A 21,604-nucleotide genomic window follows, 5' to 3' on the forward strand; every position below is an offset into this window, starting at 1 on the left:
GGATGCGATCCCACCCTCACGTCCACCACCGCCGATCTCTGAGGGCCTTCCCCACCCACCGCCGCCAGCCCCCTCCAGGGCTTTGAGGTTTTCTGATGTCTTTCGGGGGAGCTTGGGGCTGTTTTTCTAGTATGTTTTGCGTTGTTGGTACTGGCTCCCCGTCGACCGAACGGTGAGCGCGTCCAGGCCAAAATTACACCCCGGGGGCGGGTCGAGGGAAGGAGACCATCCCCCTTCTCCGCGGGGAGCTGCCTCCTCTCGCCGGCTGAGGGGCGGTCGCCGCCGGCTGCGCTGTCCCCGCCGGGCGGTAGCCGAGGACCGCGTCTCTGCCTCTCGCCGGGGCTGGCCGGGGACCGGCGCGCCGGGCGCGGGGGCTGCCGGCGGATGAGCGCGGCCCGGCGGCGGCTGCGGATGAGCCGGGCGAAGGAGCTGGTGGCGTACTGCCTGTTCCTGGGGCTGTCCGTGCCCCTCCTGCTGCTGCTGCCGCTCCTCTGAGATGCGCCGGGCGGCGGCTCGCCCCCGCCGCGGGGGGACGGGCGGGAGGAGCTGGCGGCAGCCCCGCTCCGCCGCCCGGCGTGCGGCCGGCGGCAGCGGCAGCCCGAGGCACTGACGCTCCGGCGGGGGAGGATGAGGCGCTGGAACGAGCTTTGCAGCCGTGCCACCCAGCCTGCGCCGGCGGGCGGGCTGCCTCTTCCCGCGGGGGGGCCCGGCTGCGGCCCCGGCCGCGCTCTGCCCCTGTAGAGGCTGCGATGCCGCCGCGCTCGCCGCTCCCGCGCCTCGGGTGACAGGCACGCCGAGCAGAGCCGCGGCCTCGCAGCTTTCCCTTTCGCCTTCCAAAGTTGGGCTTCGGTGGCTCGGGGTCGGGGCGGCGGCGCCTCCACCCTGGAGCGGCCCCGATGGGCCCGCGGCCGCAGACCGTGTCACCGCGGCCGCCCTCCTGACCCAGCCCCCGCGCCCGCGGGACGGCTGCTGTAGCCGGGGGCGGCTGTAGCCGGGGGCGGCCGCGGCGCTCGCGTTGCTGCAAAGCCGCTCTGCGGGGCGGAGTGTGTCCCCGCCGGCTCGCCGTGCGGGGAGGCGGGCCGGGGGCCGGCTGAGATGGGAGAGAGCATGTCCAAGAGGCTGAAGCTGCAGCTGGGCGGTGAAGCGGAGATGGAGGAGCGGGCTTTCGCCAACCCCTACCCCGACTACCAGCCCCAGGGAGCCGTGGCAGCCACCAGCGCGGCGGACGCCCACCGGGACAGGGCGCTGCAGCCGCCGGCGGAGGAGGAGTCCCTCCCCTTCGGCGCCGATGGGAAGGTGAGTCCCGGGTGGCGGGCGGGCGCCGCGTCCCGGGTCCCCGGGCTCGGCCTTACCCGCGGGTTGCAGCGGCGGCTCCGCGGCGCTGGGTTCCGCCCCGGGGCGGCTCCGGCGGGGCCGGTGGGGCTGCCCGCGGCCTGCGCGCCGGCCGAGCTCGGGGCGGCCGCCGCGGCCTCGGGGGCGCCCGAGGAGAGGGAGCGGCGGGGTGAACTGAGGGAAGGAGCGGCAGCTCAGCCCGGCCGCACGGCTCCGAGTCGGCAGCAGCGGCTCTTAATTCGGGCTGTTTGTTTTACTCCGGTACGGGAATGAACGCGGTGCCCCAGCTGGAACGCCGTATAGCAGAACAGCTATAGCTGCTCATACCGCGATGGTTTGGTGTCTCAGAAGAAGTTGTCAGCAGAAGTTGCCTGAGTTTCTCCAGAGAAAACGCATAGGGGAATGGAAAAGATGAACGCCCAACTAGAGAAGGAAAGTTTATTCTTGGGTAACAGCAACGCTCACTCATTAGGTGGAGCTAGACTGTTCTCACGTGTTTATTTACTGACGCGTGCACTTTTGTAGGTTCAGGTGCGCCTTGATAGGCGCCTGGCATGTTGGCTCATGCTCGCAGAAGGTCTGCCTGGTAGGACTGATCACACAAGGTTTGCAGTCTTTCTGCTCTGTTTATCTCCTCGATGCCATGTCCTGCTGTTTGGTATATTATGAGAGTCTTAGGTTTTAAGTAGAGAAGCTGCTCTGGCCTGGTCTGTTAACATGCAGGCCGGATTAATCTGCAGAAGGAATGCCAGAATATGGACTTTCTGTCATTTAGCCCCTCTGCAGCCTCATCCTTCAATACTGTGCAGCTTTATCTTTTGCATGGAAAACACTGCATGGTGACAAGCACAAATGCACTGAGGGTGGGAAGTTAGCTTCCTAACTCTCTTGATTGTATGCTGGGATGAGGAAAGCTGTTGATACCGGCTCTGTATTTTCCTGCTTGTGGCAGGCAATATGGAATATTACCTTGACTTACTGATGGAGTGAGTCAAGGGTGATGATGCCCAACAGTGGGAGGGACATTCGCTCTGACCATTGTAAGTACCTCCAGGACACCATCAGTCCAAGGCAATGAAAGGTTTCACCAAGTTGTTTATGACTGAGGTTTATGAAGTTGTATGTGGCTAAGCAGAGTGCACAAAAGAGAATGCTTTGGGGCTTCAGTGTCTAACTCCTGCAGGTAATTGCAGCTGTCAAAAGCAGAGCATTTGAGAAGGTTTAAAAACCAAGAATAGGTTCAAAAGTGAAATCTGCTTTGTTTTGTACACAGCTCCCTGGCAGTATGCTGAGTGTTGGTAAAACTATTTTTTTTTCCTTGTGGAAGAGAACTGTCATTTCTTTGTTCTTTTGTATCTGGCTTAGTCTATAAAAATCATCCAATTATGATGAGTTCAGCTATAAAGGCAGAGAGGAGATGGCAGAACCGCTATAGCTATATATTGTTGATAAATTGGTAAAAAAACATACCGAGTCCCTTGTAGGCCAGTCATCTTGTGTACCTGCTTTGAATCCCACACTTCATATCCATATTTTAAAACAGAAAATACTCTTTCATTTACTGCTGATCTAGATGGTCTAAAGCTTTCTCAAGTGAGATAACCAGAAGAATGGTGAGATATCAAAAGAAGATGAACATCCTTGAAGATGAACACTACATCCTAGAAGATGAACATCTGTACATTTTAGAGTATACTAGCTCTATTGCAGAATAGTTCAACTCTAATCTACTTCAGATTTGATCCTCAAATTAATCCAAATTGAGAGACGTTCTGTGGCAGAGCTGAAATGAGTTAGTCAAGAATTTCTGGCTCTGTGTTCACATTAGGAATGCCTGTTATGCTCTCCTATGCATGAGAATGGTGTTTTACAGTGTATGCGTTATGTGTTTTTCCCCAGCATTAATGGTGGATAACATTCCTTTTTAGAAAGTGGCAGTCAGCAGCTATATGTGCAGGTGTGTTCAGAAAATATGTTAGAGCACCTGAGTAGTCTTGTATTTGATAAAAGGTGGTGACTAGACTTAGTTTAGGAGGATGAAGTGCCTTTGGAAAAAAAAAATCTTCTGTACTTTCTTAAAACCATGTAATTACAGCAGTCCTGTGCATTTCATAGGAGAAGGCAGAAGCAAATGTACATTTTCTTTTGGTTTTGCATCTGCAAAATCTCAGGAGTCATTTTATGTATATCTGGGCTAGAATATAGCTGTGAGAATATTTATGTGTATTTATATTCTTTGAAGTATTTGCATGCTGTCACTGCTAGTATTATCTTTTTGTGACATTTCATGATGGGTACTTTTGGGGCGCCTCTGTTGTTGTTGTGATTTTCAGTTTATGTTTTAGTGTTTTATTTTTGCATTTAATGACTCCTTTCCATCAGAGAAATGTCTTTGCTTGCCTAAAGCCCCAGTGAAGACAAAAGGACTTTACACAGGGTAGGAAGTCTGTTCTGTAAACTTCTGTACACAAGCACACAGGTTTCCTAAAAACAAGAGCATCTTTCAGAAGGCCTCAGTGCAATGCATAATGCCTTCCGTCTGCTGCTGAGTGGAGTGAGGAGCGCTGAGTGACTCACATAATGACAGCCTGAGGTGTATGGGGCTCTGCTGTTGTCATGGAAGGCAATGCATTATTAATCCATTCAATTTCTTAGTCTGTCATGATTGCCATCTAAAATTCACCTGGTTGATAAAAGGACAAGACGTTCTTCAGGGCATTGTCTGAAAGGTGAGACAGTCACCATATAAACATCTCCATATGGAAGTGTGTGTGGGTAAAATATTGTTCAGAAATCCTGAAGGTATGGGAGTAGGAGAAGCTGAATTTGAGGTTGCTGATTTGCTTTCTTATAAGTAGTCACAGAAAACACTGCAGCTATCTGTGCAGGCTCTGCTCATGTAGTTGAAATTCACTGTTTTCAAAACTAGATTTCTTAATCATTAAAGTGTCATGAACTTAAATTGCTTCTGTAACTTGTCTGAGAAAGCCAAGATAATAATTCATCAGACAGCATTAATTCTAGGTTATTAAGAAACATAATTTTAAATATAAATCTGTATTTAATAAGTGATGTTTAGTATTTCAATCAATTATACATCCTGTAGCCTTTTTTCTTTTCATTTGGGCCCCATAGAGATACCTTAACCTAAAAATGTACCTATAGATATTATCTCAAAGTGGTCGGTCCAAAAGTTTTCAAAATGGAAATGTAGATAGTCAGGGGAGGCAGAGAAATTAATAGACTCATAACAAAGAACACTCCCTTAGTTCTTAGTTCCCTAGTGTGGTAGAGAGTTACAAAGCTCTAAAGGATTTTCTGGGAAGGAAAAGGGTGAGGAGAGCTTGCTCCTGAGGGGTGGTGGTAGCTTGTTCAAGGATCTATTGCCTCCTGTCCTCAGAGCCACCACAGCCCTGTGGCTGCATTTGTAGTATGGCCAGGTGTGATTTGGGATTCTCCTTCACACTGACTACAGGCCAGTGACATGGGAAAAAAAAGCAGCCTGGTATTATCTGCTCAGCCAGGGAAAGGTGGAAGCCTAGACAATGATCTGCATTTTGTGGTTGTGCAAAAAATAAAAACAAAACAAAACAATACAAAAAACACCAGAAGCATCCTTGTTATCAAGAAATTAACACAATCCCAGCCCGTACTTTAAGATTGTCTGAATTTGTTGTGGAATCACAAGACAGAAGCAAAATTAGATTCAAACTTCTTGCATTGGTCACTAGAGTGCCCAAACTTTTAACTTCTTTTTGAGGCAAATTTTTTCTTTATGTGTTTTTTCCTGACTTGCTATGGTGTTCTAAGAATATTAGAAAAAAGTGGTATGTTCTGAGAAATGTATACAATGCCTTATTAGGCTTTGCAGGGGACTTCTTACAGGGAACCTGTTTGAAGATAATGGTGCTCATTGGCAAGTACATATTAATGGTGATATAGAATATTTACTTAGATTTATCATTTGGGTGATTTAGTAGTGTTTAGTTTCCTAATGCTTTCCCAGTCTCCTGTTACTTCTGATAATTCCTTTATGTGGCTTTTAGTCTTCCTTCTCCTGTAAAATATATTTTTAAAGACACACACACACACACACACACATATATATATATATGTATATGTATTTTTGTCATAGCCTCACTTGTGTTCTCTGTTTGTTTTTTGGGATTTTTTTTTGTTTTGTTTGGTTGGTTTTTGTTTGTTAGATTTTTGTTTTGTTTTTAAAAAATTTTTGTAAGTTGTCTCACTGGGCATTTTAGTTGTCTCACTGGGAGCAGCAATTTCTCTGTGTTCTGGGACTGACTCAGCAACAACTTATACTAGTGGGAATTATACAACTTATTGTATTGGAGGCAAAATTCAACCTCCAAAGCCACTAAATAATTCTTTCTGCTTTTTTTCCAGAGATGTGGGATGAGGTAGCTGCATTTCTTGAGCTTTTTACTTTTTTGACCATTTCCTGGCTCCCCAACTCAGGCATGTGCTATTTTCATAGGGGGCTCTGAAACAAACAAGGTTTGCAGTATTCTCTGTGATTCTTCAGAAGGAAAGTTTGTTTTGCTTTTTGAGAGTCTGGGTCAAAACTGAACCTGAAAATCAGTCTGTTGTGCTTCATTGTCCCTCACTAACTCCTGGCAGTTCTACACAGGAAAGGAAGAAAGGAAGAACTGCTGTTTCTTTCCTACAACACAGGCAGCACTGAACACTGCTTAGGGCTTTTCTGATGCTTTTGTAGTGAAAGCCTCTCCTGCTATTCAGGAGGTGACCACAGAGTTAAGCCTGTTTGATTTTAGTCAGCCAGTTCTGAATGAAAATACTTTGTAAAATCAAGCCCCCAAGTTCCGATTAAATTGTCTCACATCATCCACTCTTCATCAGTTTCTAGTTTTATCTTGCAAACCTGCATGTTAATGAGTTGTTACTCCAGCTAGTTGTGTGGGCAAGTGCAATAACACGTACTTGCTTCCTGATGAAAATAAATTTTAATTTGGTCTAACTGCTCTTATCTGCTGTCAAGCTCAATATGTGGAATGTATCTGCTCTCTGTGCATTGAGGTAACTTAGACAGAATTGGTAGAGGTTTTAGCTTTTTTTGCAACTTGAGGACCACCTAAAAATGTCACAGGTGGGCTAGACACTTCTATGTTGTAAGTGACTGTAAATCATACTCGGACTTTTATTTTCTCAGCTTTTAAGAAGTTGCATGTTGGTGTTAGGCTACCTGGAGGACCAGCGATTTTCAGTATTGCTCTTTTGCTTTATCAGTCTCCATTTCCCAAAACTTAGGACATCTGTTAATCGTTTTTATTTTTGTTACCAATAATCTGGAGCTTTTTGATGATTCTTTGTGATGATCTAGATCTTTAAGCTTTGGATTTTTGCTGTCTTATAACCAGTGAGACATATAACTTCTTTCACACACAAATGCATTAGAGACAGTCTTCTTATTTCTCACATGCCTTAAGTAGTTCTTTCTATAGCTTGAATGTTTGCCTTTTAATGATGCTTTTCACACCCTTATATCCTCTGAGACAGGGCGATGACTGTATTTAAAGCCTATTCCTAAGCTGGCGTTTTTAGCACTGTAGGAATTTGCCTACAGCTATTGATTTCTTTATCTCTTCCTCCTCTCCCTCTTTTTTACTCTTTATTTTTTAACTTTTTTCCCCCATTGTCACATGTATGGCACTAAGTGGCAGATCACTGAAAAAACAGTGCAATGTGTTCTACAGACAGTAATGTTTCAAAGCATATATTAAGCATGTGGTTTTGCAGAACTGGCATTTGTTTCTGGAGGATCTGTCTGAGAAGTATCAGAGAACTGTGTTTGAGTGTTTCAGAGGCTGGGTGGTGAGCTTTAACAGTATCTGGTATTTTCAGAGAAGAAGGTACTGCTCTTAGAACCATAAGAGTCTCTTGACTTAGGTAAAAATAAAGTAGAACTTGTTCTTCTGTACAAAAAGTCTGGTCACCTCCTAGCAGACCTTGCTAGATTCTGCATATAGGATCCTACTGCCATCCCTTCATGCCTGCTTTTGCAGGAACTTGTGGAGATGAATTGAGAGCTCATCCTGCTTCAATAGACCCATGCTCCAATGCATGGGTGTGAAACCTGGCTCCCTTACAGTCAGTGGCAAAGTTCCCAATGACTTCAGTACAGCCAGGATTCCTCATTTCAGCAGAACTGTGAGTTTTCCCCTACTACATTCTTCCTCACCAGTGTCTGTTATGTCCTTTCTGCGATCTTCTATGCAAGTTTGGTTTCTGAATGAGTTCTTGCTGCAGTACCAACTTGAGCTCTATTTTCTTCTCTTTGAAGTACACTTTGGCAAAGACAACACAGCACCGTGTTGTGTGTTCTGTTCTACACATCACCAACAGCAAAATGAGGTGAAATAAAAGTGTATTCTGCTTGTTTGGGAGGTAGCACTGTGTGTGTAGGTCATCTCCTTTCTACTTCTGCAGAATCAGTTGCTTACTTTTGCAGTCTGGTTTTGCATGTAGCATCTATCCCCAAAAACATGATGAATTAAAATAGGGTTAAGAGCAAGATGGTTGTTTTGAGAGCTGGTGGTAGCAAGAAAGATTGGTACATTGGCAACTTGTGAGGAAGCTGTGAGCTCAGGTCTCCATTGCCCTGCTGTGACTCTGCTCAAGTTCTTAGCATAGATGTCATGAGCAAGTAAGTGCCAGGAGGTGTTTTTGAACAACACATGGGTGTCTAAATGTCTTTGACAATTGCAAATGAGATTACTCATCCCGTCAAACCAGAGTGTTACTTTTAATGGCAAAAGGAGTCCCATGAGGCCTCAGGTTTACCTTGTCAGACTTATATCAGCACTGTGATATTTGGTCCAAATGCGCATGCAAGACTTTAAAGTTACAGACTTCTCTTACCTGCCAGAAAACATGATATACAGTACATACATAGCAACTGCTTATTGCCTTATCTGCCCCTGGTTCTGGTTGGTTTTAACTCCATGGCCGTAAAGCTGGATATGGCTGCAACAGTCAGTAAGAACTGGTATATTATTGTAATGTTGACTGCAAGTGAAATGTTTGGGGTTTTTAGGAGCTTTTAATTTGCATCATTATAGAAATTTTATAAATATAAATATGTAATTATTTATTTTATATATATAAATATAAATTTTATTAAAATGTTTTATAATAACAGAATCACATAATATTCTGAGTTGGAATGGACCTGTAACTGCAATTGAGTCTGACTCTTAAGTGAATGGCCCATATGCAGATCTAACCCATGATCTTGGTGTTATTAGCACTGTGCTCTAATGTAGGTGTGTAGTTCTAGTGCTGAATTTACAGAAGTAGATGAGTTAAATTCTCTTTAGAAACCCTGCAAATGAAAGAAAGCAGATAGGGGAGACATGTATTGCTAACAAGGACGGCATAATTTAGACATCTTGTGATTAGTGCCAAAGGTGAGTGATGTTACATAAGTCCTCACATTCTTTACATTTTTGTTTGGCTTTGGAAGACTTTGTATTGGGATGTAGCTTTGCCTGCTCTCTCACTGCAATGGAAAAAGTGATATGGTTCAAATAAATAACAAAACTATTAATTTGCAAACCAACATATTTTGTTTTTTTCTGCACTACTTTTGTGCTGATAATGAGCCTTTTTAGTTACCACAACCAGTATGGCACAAGGCTCTATTTGGTATAATGAGGAATGAACCCCTTTTTTTGTGTTTTGACAATATAAAACTTGAGCAGTGTTTGGGATGATAAAGGTTGTTCTCTGCAGCAGCAGAAGAGTAATGCAGCAGTTGAATTCCTGGAGAAAGCCTTTTCTGATTAAAGATACCCTTCAGCTCCTGCTATTACCCAGTCTATTGTGAACCAGAAGTAAATGTGCCACTGGATATCAGAGATCAGGCTTCCTGGTTTTTGTTTGTCCCTACAGGAATAACAAGTCACCTGCAGCAAAGGCCGAGTGCCAGCTGGAGACATCCTCTTGAGATGAATGTGCTTCTGATGAAAATCAGTGTGTGCTCCACACAAGTGTGCGTGTTATGCTCGCTTGTAATGCTGCCCCAAGATTCCTTGAAGGAAGCTTTTAAATCTTCTAAAGCCACCTTTCAACATTCATTTCTTCACGTAATTAATTTATTCTAGTGCACGTAAGCATCTGTTAGAAGCTTATAAGGGAATCTTACAAAATGATCAGTGACAGTGCTTGCTTGTGAAAGCTTCAGAGCAACCAGAAAAAAAAGAGAGAAGTAGATAGCTGGGGAAAACTTTGTTGCCACTTGTAACCTAGTCATAATGACATAAGTTTGGGGGTAGCTTTGTTTGGACTTACAGATAATTATAAAAATATTAATAAAAATATCATTTAATCTGTGCATTTCCAAGCACTGAACCAAGACAAGTAAGTTACAATTCAGATTCTAGAGAGAGGGATTACCAGCCTGAGCTGAATTGTTTGTAAGGGACTGAGATTTCAATGCAGAACCCAGGTGTCCTGATGTCCTAGTATTCCCCTCCTACCTCTTAGTAATTTAATCTGGTGTTTGATATAAAATATCCTGATTTGGTAACAGCAGGTGTATTGTCAGAACAAAAAGATAACCAGCATGCTTGTGATGTGCAGTAGGTAAATAAATGGGGAGTCTGAAGCCTTAGTTCACTCTTGTCAGATAAGCTGAGCTCTGTGCCCAGATACATCGACATGAATATCCTCATGCTGTTTCACCATATGCCTTAGCATCAGCATAGCTGTCTTTTGGAGGAGAGAAGCCCTGCCCTTGAGGAAGGTTTTCCTTTGTGTTGAGACCTTACTGTACTAGTCAAAAAAGGGAGGGTGGTGGGGTGGTGGTGATGTGGATGCAGAGTACAGTTCCTTAACAGAAAGGTACTGAACACCACTGAAGAGTAACAGGCTTCAGATGCCTACTGTGTTTGGTTGCTAGAGATATTGGAGAAAGTTAAGGTGTCTCTAGCTTGTTTCTAGAATGATATGTGTTCCGTGTGAGATACTTCCTTCTCAATTTCCTTCTCTCTTCCTTGGCTATCCTTAAATGGATTTGAACTATTCATCCTGAAGATTTCTGGTGTGTCAGAAGCCTTGCGCAATTCTCAAATATTTCTGATCTCTGAATCTGTTGGATGGATATTTGAAATCACTGATTTTTATTTGAAGTTTCTCTCTGAACAAGAGTACAAACTGTGGTATGTCTTGAGTAATCAGTTGCATGGTGACATCCAGGACCTGTAATTTATCCAAACCCCCCACTTTTGGGATGTGCTGTAGTCAAGCAAGAACTTATACTACTGTGCTAATTTCCATGTTCCATAGGCTTTAAGGAGTAATCAGTAACATATCTTCCCTAAAAGTGTGCATAATGATAGAGAAAAGTTGGAAAGGGTAAAGTAACCTCTGTTATAGATCATGTATTTCATCTATATAAACATTTTTTGGTCAAAAGTTAAAGCAAGCAGTGTGTAAAATCAAGGACTTCTTTCTTTGCCTTCATGCCTGAGCTGAAGATGCTGAGCTGCTTCTGCTCATCTTCTTTGGCTTGATTGTCTTGAGTATTCTGTACAAAAAGACTGATCAGCTGGTACATTTCTTTTCCTTGGGCTGTTTCCTGCTCTGTAGTGCTACAAAGGGTGTGCAGGGTCCTTGTGATGAGAGCAAGCACCTTTAACATGGGGCTTGTGCTGTTTGTCCATAACATGGTCTTGGTACCAGGACCCTGATTAGAACTACATGCTGTCACAGTGTCTGTCCATAGCTGTTCTTTGTGTGACTTTAAAGAATGCACAGGTAATTTTTGTCGAATGTAGATACCTGTAACCCTAAAATGTAATCAGAATGCATTTACATGAGACACACTTAAGCTGAACCACCTTGATGCTGCTGATTGCTGTATGTGTTATTTATTTCCTAGTTATTTTTTGTTTGGTTTGGTTTTGTTCCCAAACAAGAAAGTGGAGCAGGCACTTCACATTCTTTAATTAGTTTCTTTTCTGGCTTGTTCCCTGTCTCCTGCTTTCAGGTCAATGCTCGGTTCTCAAAACGGATCCAGGCAAAAATCAAGGACCTTCTGCAACAAATGGAGGAAGGGCTGAAGACAGCAGATCCACATGACTGCTCTGCCTATACTGGCTGGACTGGTGAGAAAGCTAGAATTTGAATGAAATGTATTTGTTAAATGATGTAGTTTGATTTATGCTCAGGAGATTCTGATATTCTCATAGAAGTGGCAGAAATACTCTGTTATGGGCATTTTTGTGAGTTGGTTTTTCTTTTAACTCTGGAACCTTGGTTACTACTGTCTGTAACTTGCATTGACTTCAGCAAACAAAGATACAGAATGATAATTGACATTGATATATGGATATCATTGTTTTGCAAAAGGAGTGGATTTTCTAAGGTTGCTGTTTTACCTTACCTCTTGTTTCTTTAAATTTGCTTTTAAAAAGAGTTACTGTTCACCTTTTTCTGTTCGGCAGGCTACTAGTTATCAGTTTTCTAATGGTAACAGCATTTTCTAATTGCTGGGAGTAGATGGGGGGAATATTGTGTGAGGAGGGGGAGTGTAGAGGTATGGATGCAAGACTGTGAAGATCATGAGGAAAATTAGGCATATGCAGGTGATGGTTATTGCTAGCAATAGGTTATTGCTATCCATTTTTTCATTTAGCATTGCATCGCTGGTGCTGTCTGGATGTAAATGTGTCCTTCTAATTCGTGTGATTTAACCTCACCTGGCAACTAAATATCACACAGCTGAACACTCACACCCTGCCTCTCCTACATCCCCTCTGCCATAGTTGCGTAGGAAGGGGATTTGGAAAAAAAAAGTTAAAACCCATGGGCTGAAATAAGAACAGTTGAATAATTGAAATAAAGTAAAATAATAATAGTAATGGAACCAATAATAATAATTACAATTGTAATGAAAAGGAGAGAGGGATAAAATGCAAGAGAAATGAGTGCTGCAGAATGCCTTTGCTCACCACCTGCTCACCAAAGTCCAGCCTATGCCTGAGCAGTGATTGGTGGCTTCCGGCCAGCTCCTCCCAGTTTACGTACCCAGCATGATGTCCTGTGGTAGGGGGATATCCCTTTGGCCAGTTCGTGTCCGTTGTCTTGGCCATGGTCCCTCCCAGCATCTTGTGCACCTGCTCCCTGGCAGAGCATGGCAAACTGAAAAGTCTGTGACTTAGGGTACGCACTGCTCAGCAACTGCTAAACCATCACTGTGCTGTCAGTGCTATTCTCACACTAAATCTGAACTACAGCACTGTAGCTACAGAGAAGAAAATTAACTGTGTCCCAGCTGAAACCAGAACACTGATCTTTAGGCAGAGCCTACAGTTTTCATGTGGCCGCTGTTCTTCAAGTTGCCAGGACATGTCCATCTAGGCCTATTAAGTGTGACTTTGCTGGATAGACTGGCATATTCTGTTCCTGCTCTTCTAGCTCAAGCTTCAGGCATACTTAAACTTTTAGCAGCACATGTTTGAAATGTGGTCTGAGGAGATCTATTCTTTTATCTCTATATCATGAGGGGGGAGTAGCTTAGGAAAGCTCTCTAGACTTCATCCATCCTTTGGCTTAAATCTGGCAATTAAAGGGTAAAATTTCTTTGCTTTTTTCTTGATGTTTTGGTACAGATGGTGCTGTAGGTGGATGGGTGGGGAACTTTTAGAGAACTCAGGCTTAAAAGATAGATGTGTTTCAGGGTCTGAAAGTGACTGGCTGCTGAGTGCGTGCAGATCTCCAGTGGTGGGCTTTCTCATGCTGACAGTACGGAATGGCTCCCAGGGAGCTGTGTTCTGGCACAGTGACTGACAACTGAAATTATGGCTGATAAACCAGAGCATACTGAAAATGAGTCATAAGGTAAAAGTAACACAGCCATCATTAGCTGAAACAGGAATGTAGATGAACAAGTGACGTTGTCTAATGAGTGTGGGATTTTTCCATCCTGTAGAAGGATTGCCATTTACGTCTATTCCAAGCTGTTAACTTCTTTCAAGGCTCCTGTGGATATGGTGCTGAATAAAAGTATTTAAATGATCTGTTTTTTAAAATACTTAATGCAGATACTTTTCCCCCAAACATGCTCTTTGCTGCATTTTGCTAGTGTGCAAATCAGAAGGTAAAAGTAATGCTGTAAACAACTGCTCTGCTTTTTATGTACCAAGTCTAGACAAATCTTATTGGCAGTGCAGTCATGAGCATTGGCTTGCATTTTGTGAAACATCTTTAAAATCTTGAAACACCTGCTGTTGGCATGTAGCAATCACGTGTAAGAGTCCATCTTACTCATACAAGTACTTTTTTACTTGACCTCTCTTACTTCTTGGCCAGACCTCTTGGAGAAGCCATTTTAAGGGTGTTGCACTAAGAAACACTAGGAAGGATGAGATGAACTGGACTTTGTGGCTACATTTCTAATCATCCTTTGGTCAAGCCAAGATATTTACACATTTGTTATAGCATAAAAAAGGGTTCCACAAATCCCTGTAAATAGCCCACAGGTTCCCATGATGTTGAACTGGGCTGCCTAAACTCTGCAGCTTTCTTCTTAGATTCACCTAGAAAGGCTCACTAGAGCCTGCCTAGGGAACATGGGAGGATATACCAGCACTCTTATGGTGCTGTTGTTCTGGTACTACTGAGGTAGCCTCTCTGTGAGCTAAGTGGGCCTTGTGTGTACTCAGCTTTGGATGAGGCTCAGGAGTGCTCTCTCCATTCAGAAAAAGGTTTAAGTTACAGTGTGGTCTGGAGATAAGTGATTTATTTCTGCATGTGTATGCATGCAGTTGGCCAACAGGCATCCACTTAGATGGATTTGTTTCCCTTCCTTCAGCCTACATTGTTATTTCTAAGGTTTTGGTTTGTTTTAATGGAAAACTAAATCATGAGTTTAACGGAGTGAAGCTTGATAGTACCTCCTGGCATTCTTAGAGCCCTGATTTGACTTTTGGCTTTTACAAACCTGCTTGACTTGTACAAGCTTCTAATCTTGTTGCGAAATACTTTTAGGGGCTATGGAGAACTTGGCAACTTGAATCCAAAAACTCATCAAAAGATCTTTTACAAATCAAATGGGAAGTCACTTCGTGCATATAATAGATGAGAATTGTATAATTAGTCTTCAGTGATCTCTTTGTGTAGTGGATTGATGCCGACTGAATGCAGGGCACCCACAAAGCCTCTCTCTCACTCCCCTCCAGAGCTGGACAGGGAAGAGAAAAATATAACAAAGGCTTCATGGGTTGAGATAAGGAGAGAGAGAGATCACTCACTGAATGCCATCATGGGAAAACAGTCTAGAATTAAAGATATTAATTGAATTTATTTCTAACAAAATCAGAGCAGGATAGTGGGAAGTAAAATAACCTTTAAAACACTTTCTTCCCACTTCTCCGTTCTTCCCAGCTCTACATCCTCCCCTAGCAGCACAGAGAGACAGGGAATGGTGGTTTTGGTCAGTTCATCACCAATGGTTTCACCTGCTGCTCAGGGGGAAGAGTCATTCCCCTGCTCCCCCACGGGGGTCCCTCCTACAAGAGGCAGTTCTCCATGAACTTCTCCAGTGTGAGTCCATCTTACAAGCAACAGCTCCCTGCAAACCTGCAGCATGGGTCACTCCTCCATGGGGTGACCTCCTTCAAGCACAAGCTGCTCCAGTGTGGGCTCCTCTCTCCTCAGGGGTCACAGCCTCCTTCCAACAGGTCACAGCCTCATCTTAGGCATCTGCCTGCTTTGGCGTGCTCCATAAGTCTTCTTCATGGGCTGCAGATGGATCGCGGCATTCCCATGATTCTCCATGGGCTGCAGGGGTACAGCTGCCTCACTATGATCTGCACCACGGCCTGCAGAGGAATCTCGACGCCAGTGCCTGGAGCACCTCCTCCTTCTCCTTCTTAACTGACCTTGGTGTCTGCAGCGTTGTTCCTCTCACATGTTCTCACTCCAGTCTTCTCTGGCCACAATTATAGCTGCACAATTACTTTTTTCCTTTTCTTCCTAAATCTGTTATTACAGAGGCATTACCACTATTTCTGATTTGCCCAGCCTTGACCAGTGGCACATCAGCCTTTGGAGCCACCAGGGATTCACTCTGCCAGACATGGAGGAAGCTTCCAGCAGTTTCTCACAGAATCCTGTAGCCCCCCACTACCAAGGCTTGGCTATGCAAACCCAATACAGTTTGCCAAGTGTTGAGGCCTGAGTCATGAATTTTCTTCTTCTTTTTGGAAATTGAGACTCTACCAGTGGGCTTCAGGCTGATAATTTATATTTTTCCCACGATCCCATTGAAATGTCATCCAAATAGTGGCCCAGTGCCTTCACACTGCATAAGCTAGGACACTTGACTGACATGTTTTTATTACCAAAATATCTATTCACATTTGAGTTACTGGTTCAGAGGCACAAAAGAGAGAAATATGGTACTCTTAGAAAGAAAAGTAAGTGGAACTCTCTCTGTTTCATGTGTTTATTTCAGGTATTGCCCTCTTATATCTGCAACTATACCGCGTCACGAAAAACCAGAGCCACTTGCAGCGATCTCTTGATTACGTGAAGAGAATCCTTCGCAATCTGAATGGCAGGAGAGTTACTTTCCTCTGTGGTGACGCTGGGCCATTGGCAGTGGGTGCAGTGGTTTACCACAAGCTGAAAAACAGCAGTGAGTCTCAAGAATGTGTTGCCAAGTAAGTGGTTGATGGTGGGAAGTGTCATGCCCTTCATTTGTAGAGAGCATTGGTTCAGTTACTTTGCAAGTGAAATTTTAGAGGACAGGGTTAAAGAATGGACACTTTCTCTCCTGATAAGTTTTCAGTACAGGAATACAAAATAGGCTTTATCTTTAGTAAAGCTGGCTTGCACTTGATTCATATTTAGTTGGTTATCTTGAGTCCTCTATCGCTGTTAGGACAGGATGTCCTGGGCATATCTGTAGTGCACGCACGTTCTGATTTTGTCACATTGAAGTGACATTTAACAAAAGCCATGCTCTTGTCATCAGCAATATGTAGTGCTTGTGCAGTATGTGATGCTTTCTGTAAAGAGTGGGTCTTAATTGTAGATTCATTACAAAACATGTGTGCTGCAAGATCTGGATGCAGGCAGACCAGAAACATGGTGTATTGGATTGATATGTAACAAAAATTTAATATAACAAAGAGGAGGTATTTGCAGGAGCAGATTTGTAAAGGCAAAGAATTTAATTAGGTCAGAGCGTACGAAGGGTGGCCTGAAAAAATTCCAGTCCTTCTTCAAAGTAAGCTAAATGTAACAAATGTCTCAAGAAATCCCATTTAGATGTAGCTTCATTAGAGAGCTGACTGTGCCTTTGCTGGTACAGAGTTGATTGCTATCCCAGCAAGGGCTGGAAGCACTGGAATCCTGTGGGGTTTGCATTCAGCACCACAGTCCATCTGCTAGCTGTCCAGCAGCACACCTCAGGCTGGCAGAATTTGCAACGAGGCTTATGTCCTCATCTCCATTCTAGTTTATGTTTGGAAATGTAATCAGTCTCTTTCTATTCTAGAATCCTAGTGTGATTAACCTCTGCTGCTGTTCCTGAATGAATATTTCAGTTTTGAAGTGAGTGTTAGGTTTGGGGTTTTTTGCTTTTACAACTGGTAGTAAGCTTGGGCATGTCATTTTGAATGCAGCTCAAAAAGCAGCATTGCTTGCTGTAAGGCAAAAAGCATGAGTATAGTAAAATGAGATTAGCAGTAAATATTTTAGTGTTGCCTCTCCTTGAAAAGTAATTTCTGTGAGGAGTAGTGAAAAGGAGTTTAGTTTGATTATTTGTTTATGTTATAACTTTTTTGTTTACAAATATATACATGAGCACCAGCTGAGTGGTACATTATAGATGTCAAAATGTAATCTGTGATTTCACTTTTAACTTTTTACCTTGTCCAGTTGTATGAGTTACGATAATAAAACTTAACAATAAAACTTAATCATGGACACTTTAGAAGAAAATAATTTAATTCTAAACCCAAAGCATAGTTCTGAGAAAGGAGATATAAAACTGGGGTTTTTTTAGTGGTTTTTCCCTAGTATTAAGCAGGGACAGCATAAACACATGATTGAGGTCAGTGGTTTTGCTATGGCATGATATTAATGCTAACATTTCTCCTGAGAAATAATAGCTGGGGAAATCTGGGAATTGAATTTGGTCTTAATCCAGATTGTTGTTACCCCTCCCCCAGTTTAAAAATGTGATCATCACCATGGTTTCATCTAAATATCAATTTAATCAGAAAAGATAGGAAGAGACAGGGAGGGAGTGGCCATAAAACAAATCTCTGATCCACCTCCGTGCTAATACAGACTGGTAGAGTATTAGCAGAGAGTCATTCTGGAGAAAATGAGAGTTACCATGGCCAGCACTTCTTGTTTCTTGGTTTTTTGCTGCTAAAGGCAAGCAAAACACTTGTGCATTGTAGCAGTGTCCTTTTCAAAAATGCAGTGCTAAGTGTTTGAGACAATGTGCTTTCTTAGGAGAGGGAATGACGAGTGGTGGTATTGGGATTTTTCGTGTGTTTGTTTTTTTCCCTCTTAAACATGTACAATTAAGTGTTCCTCACTTTGGTGAAATTCCCAGAGGCTGCAGGAGGTTTCTGTCTTTGCTGGGCTTCCCTTTCTCCTATCCTGCATCTGTTTCTGTCCGCACAGAATCCTGATAGCTGTGCTGATACTGACTTGGCTCTGGCTCAGAGTTTCCCATCTCCAAGATGGCAGGTGTGCAGAGCTCCAGCATGTGAACCCAGCAGCCAGCTGGACTGGGAGTGATTGAAGAGGGTTGATGGGGCTTCACCATTTGTTCAGCTTCCTGTTGGATTGATGGTTTGTACAATGCAGAGTGGTCTCTACACAACATACTCTCTCTCCACATTCCTTGTCTGATGCAGGTTGTTGCAACTCCAAAGGACAGTCATCAGCACAGATTCCGAACTTCCAGACGAGCTGCTCTATGGCAGAGCAGGTTATCTGTATGCCTTGCTGTACCTGAACACTGAAATCGGTCCAGACACTGTCCCACAGTCTGTTATCAAAGAGGTAAGGCACTTTTCTCTCTCCCGCATCACAGGATCACTGAGGTTGAACTGAGATCACTCTCATACATATTTCAAGCAATTTAAGAGAGGGATGCTGGAGAGAAGAGGGACCTAGGGCTGGAAACCCACTCTCATCTGTCCATCCAGTCTCTTCCCCCTTTCCCTGCTGTCCAGCTGGGGCTGGGACAGGGCAGTGTGGGTGGGTCTGTGTCCAGCCAAGGAAATAAGTTAATATGTAACTACTTTTGGCCACTTGAGACATTGTTACAAAAAAAATCTTAAGGCAGAAGTGTGGAAGTATTTTAAGAGAAAGGAAATTTAGTGTGGGGAACATGCATGACTGTTTTGCAGATTCCAGAACCAGAGAAGTCAGGGCTGGAAAAAAGTAATTAGAAATATTGATAGATTAAATTTCTACTCTTAAAATATAATTGAGTTCATCATTAAGGCAAATACCTTTTTCTCTCAGCACTGTAATTCAAATGAATTGAATATTGTTGCCCTATCACTGTATTGTGGCTTATTGTTTGTTGTGGGTTTAGTCATGTGTAGCAAGTCGTGCAGAAGCAAAACCCTCTGAATTGAAGTAAGCAACTCAGGGTGTGTTCTTTTTCTTAGGTAATAGATGCTATTATTGAGTCAGGGAAAAACTTCTCGAAGGAGGAGCGGAAAACAGACCGTTGTCCTCTGTTGTACCAGTGGCACAGGAAGCAGTATGTTGGAGCAGCCCATGGGGTGGCTGGGATCTATTACATGCTCATGCAGGTAAGAGCATCTTCTGCTGGCTGGGGTGAAGTAGCAGTGATTTTTTTGATCAGAGGCATCTTATCTTCAGCTTTCATGCATGTGCAGTGTTGTGCTGGATCAGGGTCTCACAATGTGGAGTTAGACTGCAGCACAGAACTGTGCTGAAGTGCTGCCTTAGGGTTTGATAGCAGAAGAAAACTGTGACTAGGGTATGATCACGTTAGAATGAATTAACTCTTGAGCTGTGGTTCAGAGCACCAGCTTTTCAGGATCTGGTTTCTTGTCCTCAGCAAAGACAGTGAAGTGCTTTCTCTCATCTTCATACATACTTCTTCTGGTGCCTGCAGTTCGAACAGCTAAAAATTCACTTACTCACTATCCATCACTCTTCAATTTTTTGCTATTTTTAAATGATTGCACCACTGATGCCTCCTGTCCTCCATGCCCTTCCTCTCTTCTGTAGCGATTTTTTCTCCCCTTGCTGTCTTGGTGCTTTTGGAAGACTATCCTTAATCACATGTTAGTCTTCAGTATGCTTTTATTATTTAGATTTTTTTTTTCTTCCTTAGCTCCCCTATTTCTCACGCGACAGTCTGATGTACTTTAGTGTATTTATGACCCCTGCTTTCCTCTTTCTGTTTTCCTTAGTGAGATTCCTCTCTTCTGTAAACCTCCTCTTTCCCATATTTAAATCAATTCCCCCCTGTCTTGAGATTTGCAATAGGATTATGATTATTTCTGTTCTACAGTCTGGGAAAAGAGCCTTAAGATTCATTATAGAAGATTGCCATAGAGCTGCAAAACTTTATTGCACCTGTTTCTGGTTTTTGAAGGTGCCGCTACCAGCCTCTACATCTTTGTAAATATCAATTTCCTTGCCAGCCCATGCAGAAGGAGTTTTCTTCAGGCAAATGGAGGGACTGTACATCCTCACAGTCTGCAGCTGTGTACAAATGTTCACTGCAGAAGTGATTGAGCTGGTATTTGGTGCTGCCACTGCTCAGCCATTCCTTGCTTCGAAAAAATGCTGCATTTCAGATTACCTTACACCATTTCCACCAGCAGTTCTGGTTAAATCAGCTGACTTTGCTATAGAAGTAGCTACTGCTCTGCTACCTGGGGTGTGTCTTAACCTTACTACACCCATTTTCTGCAGTGACTATCCCACTGGGGCCTCAGGCTGCTCTGATTTACCGTGCTCCTATCTTTACCTGCTGCTTTCTTCAACAAGGTTGTCCACCCTCTTCTGCTTCCTTCAGCTCCTTCAGCTTTCTGGCTTCTATTTTTCCTTCCCTGATAGTGCTAGATTTTCAGAGGAACATCTAGTCTTCTAAAGAAGGCTCTTTAAAGGCTTCATCCTTCATTTACTAATTAAGGCCAGTAACAGAAGTCATTGCACAGTGCTTTTTGGTTTGAGCAGAAGATACTTTGTCTACATGTTAAAATCCTAGTTATTTTTCCTTTACATATAATTGCTGCTTTTAAGAATTACCAGAAAACCATTGTTTATGCAGCATTAGATTACCATCTTGTCACTGTATGTTAAATATTGTGAGTCATGCAAAGTTGAGTCATCCACTGCAGAAGAAGATGGCATATCAGAGTCCCATCCTTTCCTCATCCCTCCCACGCCAAATGGGGTGAATTTTGCTGTATTTTCATCAAATAATTCAAGAGATGGTTTGTTGAGTGGTTATTTGATAATAAAAAAATGGTATTTGAACCTTGCACCTGAGATATGAAGGTTACTGAGGGTAATCCCTGTACAAGGCTTATATCATAAAGTCACAGAATATGCTGAGTTGGAAAGGACACATCAAGATCATCAAGTCCAACTCCTGGCCCTGCACAGAACACCACAAGAGTCATACTATGTTCCCAGAATGTTGTCCAAACACTTCTTAAACTGGAGAAAACATGTATTGCTGGAGTTATTTACAGGCTACTGGAAGAATAAGAGCTTAGCCTTGTTAAATAACTCATCTATGAGATAGAGGGGGAATTCTGAAGTGCTAGCTTGGAAGTCTCTACTCCAAGATCCTTCCACTCACCCTGAAGCAAAAGTGTCTGTTAGCATACCATTGCTCTTGGCCAGAAAGTCAGGACACACACCTGTAGGTTACTCTTTAGCTTTTTGAAGTAAGTGTGGGGAACCTCAGCAACTTGGGCACAAAACTCACTTGTACACAAATATTCTTGGAAGCACAAGGTAAGGAGGTTTGTAAAGAGCTCTGCTCTTCTTGTATTTACATCCTAAGGATTTCTGAGCTGGGCTGGGCTTGCCTTGCGCAGCTCAAGACTGAAGGCATTTATTGCTGGTGCCCATCCTTTTTGCGTTCTTCTGCAAGATTGCCTTGTGAAATCAAGAGCCTCAAAGCAAACATTCCTGTGAAGCCTCCCTACCACAGAGGGAGGGTTCTGAGTGAGGGCTGAGTAGCTTTGGCGTGTTTTTCATG

General features: G+C 43.4%; 1 protein-coding gene across 1 annotated transcript in view; it reads left to right on the top strand.

The window, feature by feature from the left end:
* Nucleotides 1-302: 302 nt before the first annotated feature.
* Nucleotides 303-21,604, top strand: part of LANCL2 (LanC like 2) — a 33,186-nt gene continuing 11,884 nt past the window's right edge. The window contains exons 1-5 of the mRNA XM_038125929.1: nt 303-1,296; nt 11,360-11,477; nt 15,830-16,037; nt 18,255-18,402; nt 19,020-19,166. Of these exons, the coding sequence (XP_037981857.1) occupies nt 1,096-1,296; nt 11,360-11,477; nt 15,830-16,037; nt 18,255-18,402; nt 19,020-19,166 (822 nt within the window). The 5' untranslated portion in view covers nt 303-1,095. The remainder of the gene's footprint in view (nt 1,297-11,359; nt 11,478-15,829; nt 16,038-18,254; nt 18,403-19,019; nt 19,167-21,604) is intronic.

The sequence above is a fragment of the Motacilla alba genome, chromosome 2 (genome assembly GCF_015832195.1).
Source record: "Motacilla alba alba isolate MOTALB_02 chromosome 2, Motacilla_alba_V1.0_pri, whole genome shotgun sequence".
Lineage (NCBI taxonomy): Eukaryota > Metazoa > Chordata > Aves > Passeriformes > Motacillidae > Motacilla > Motacilla alba.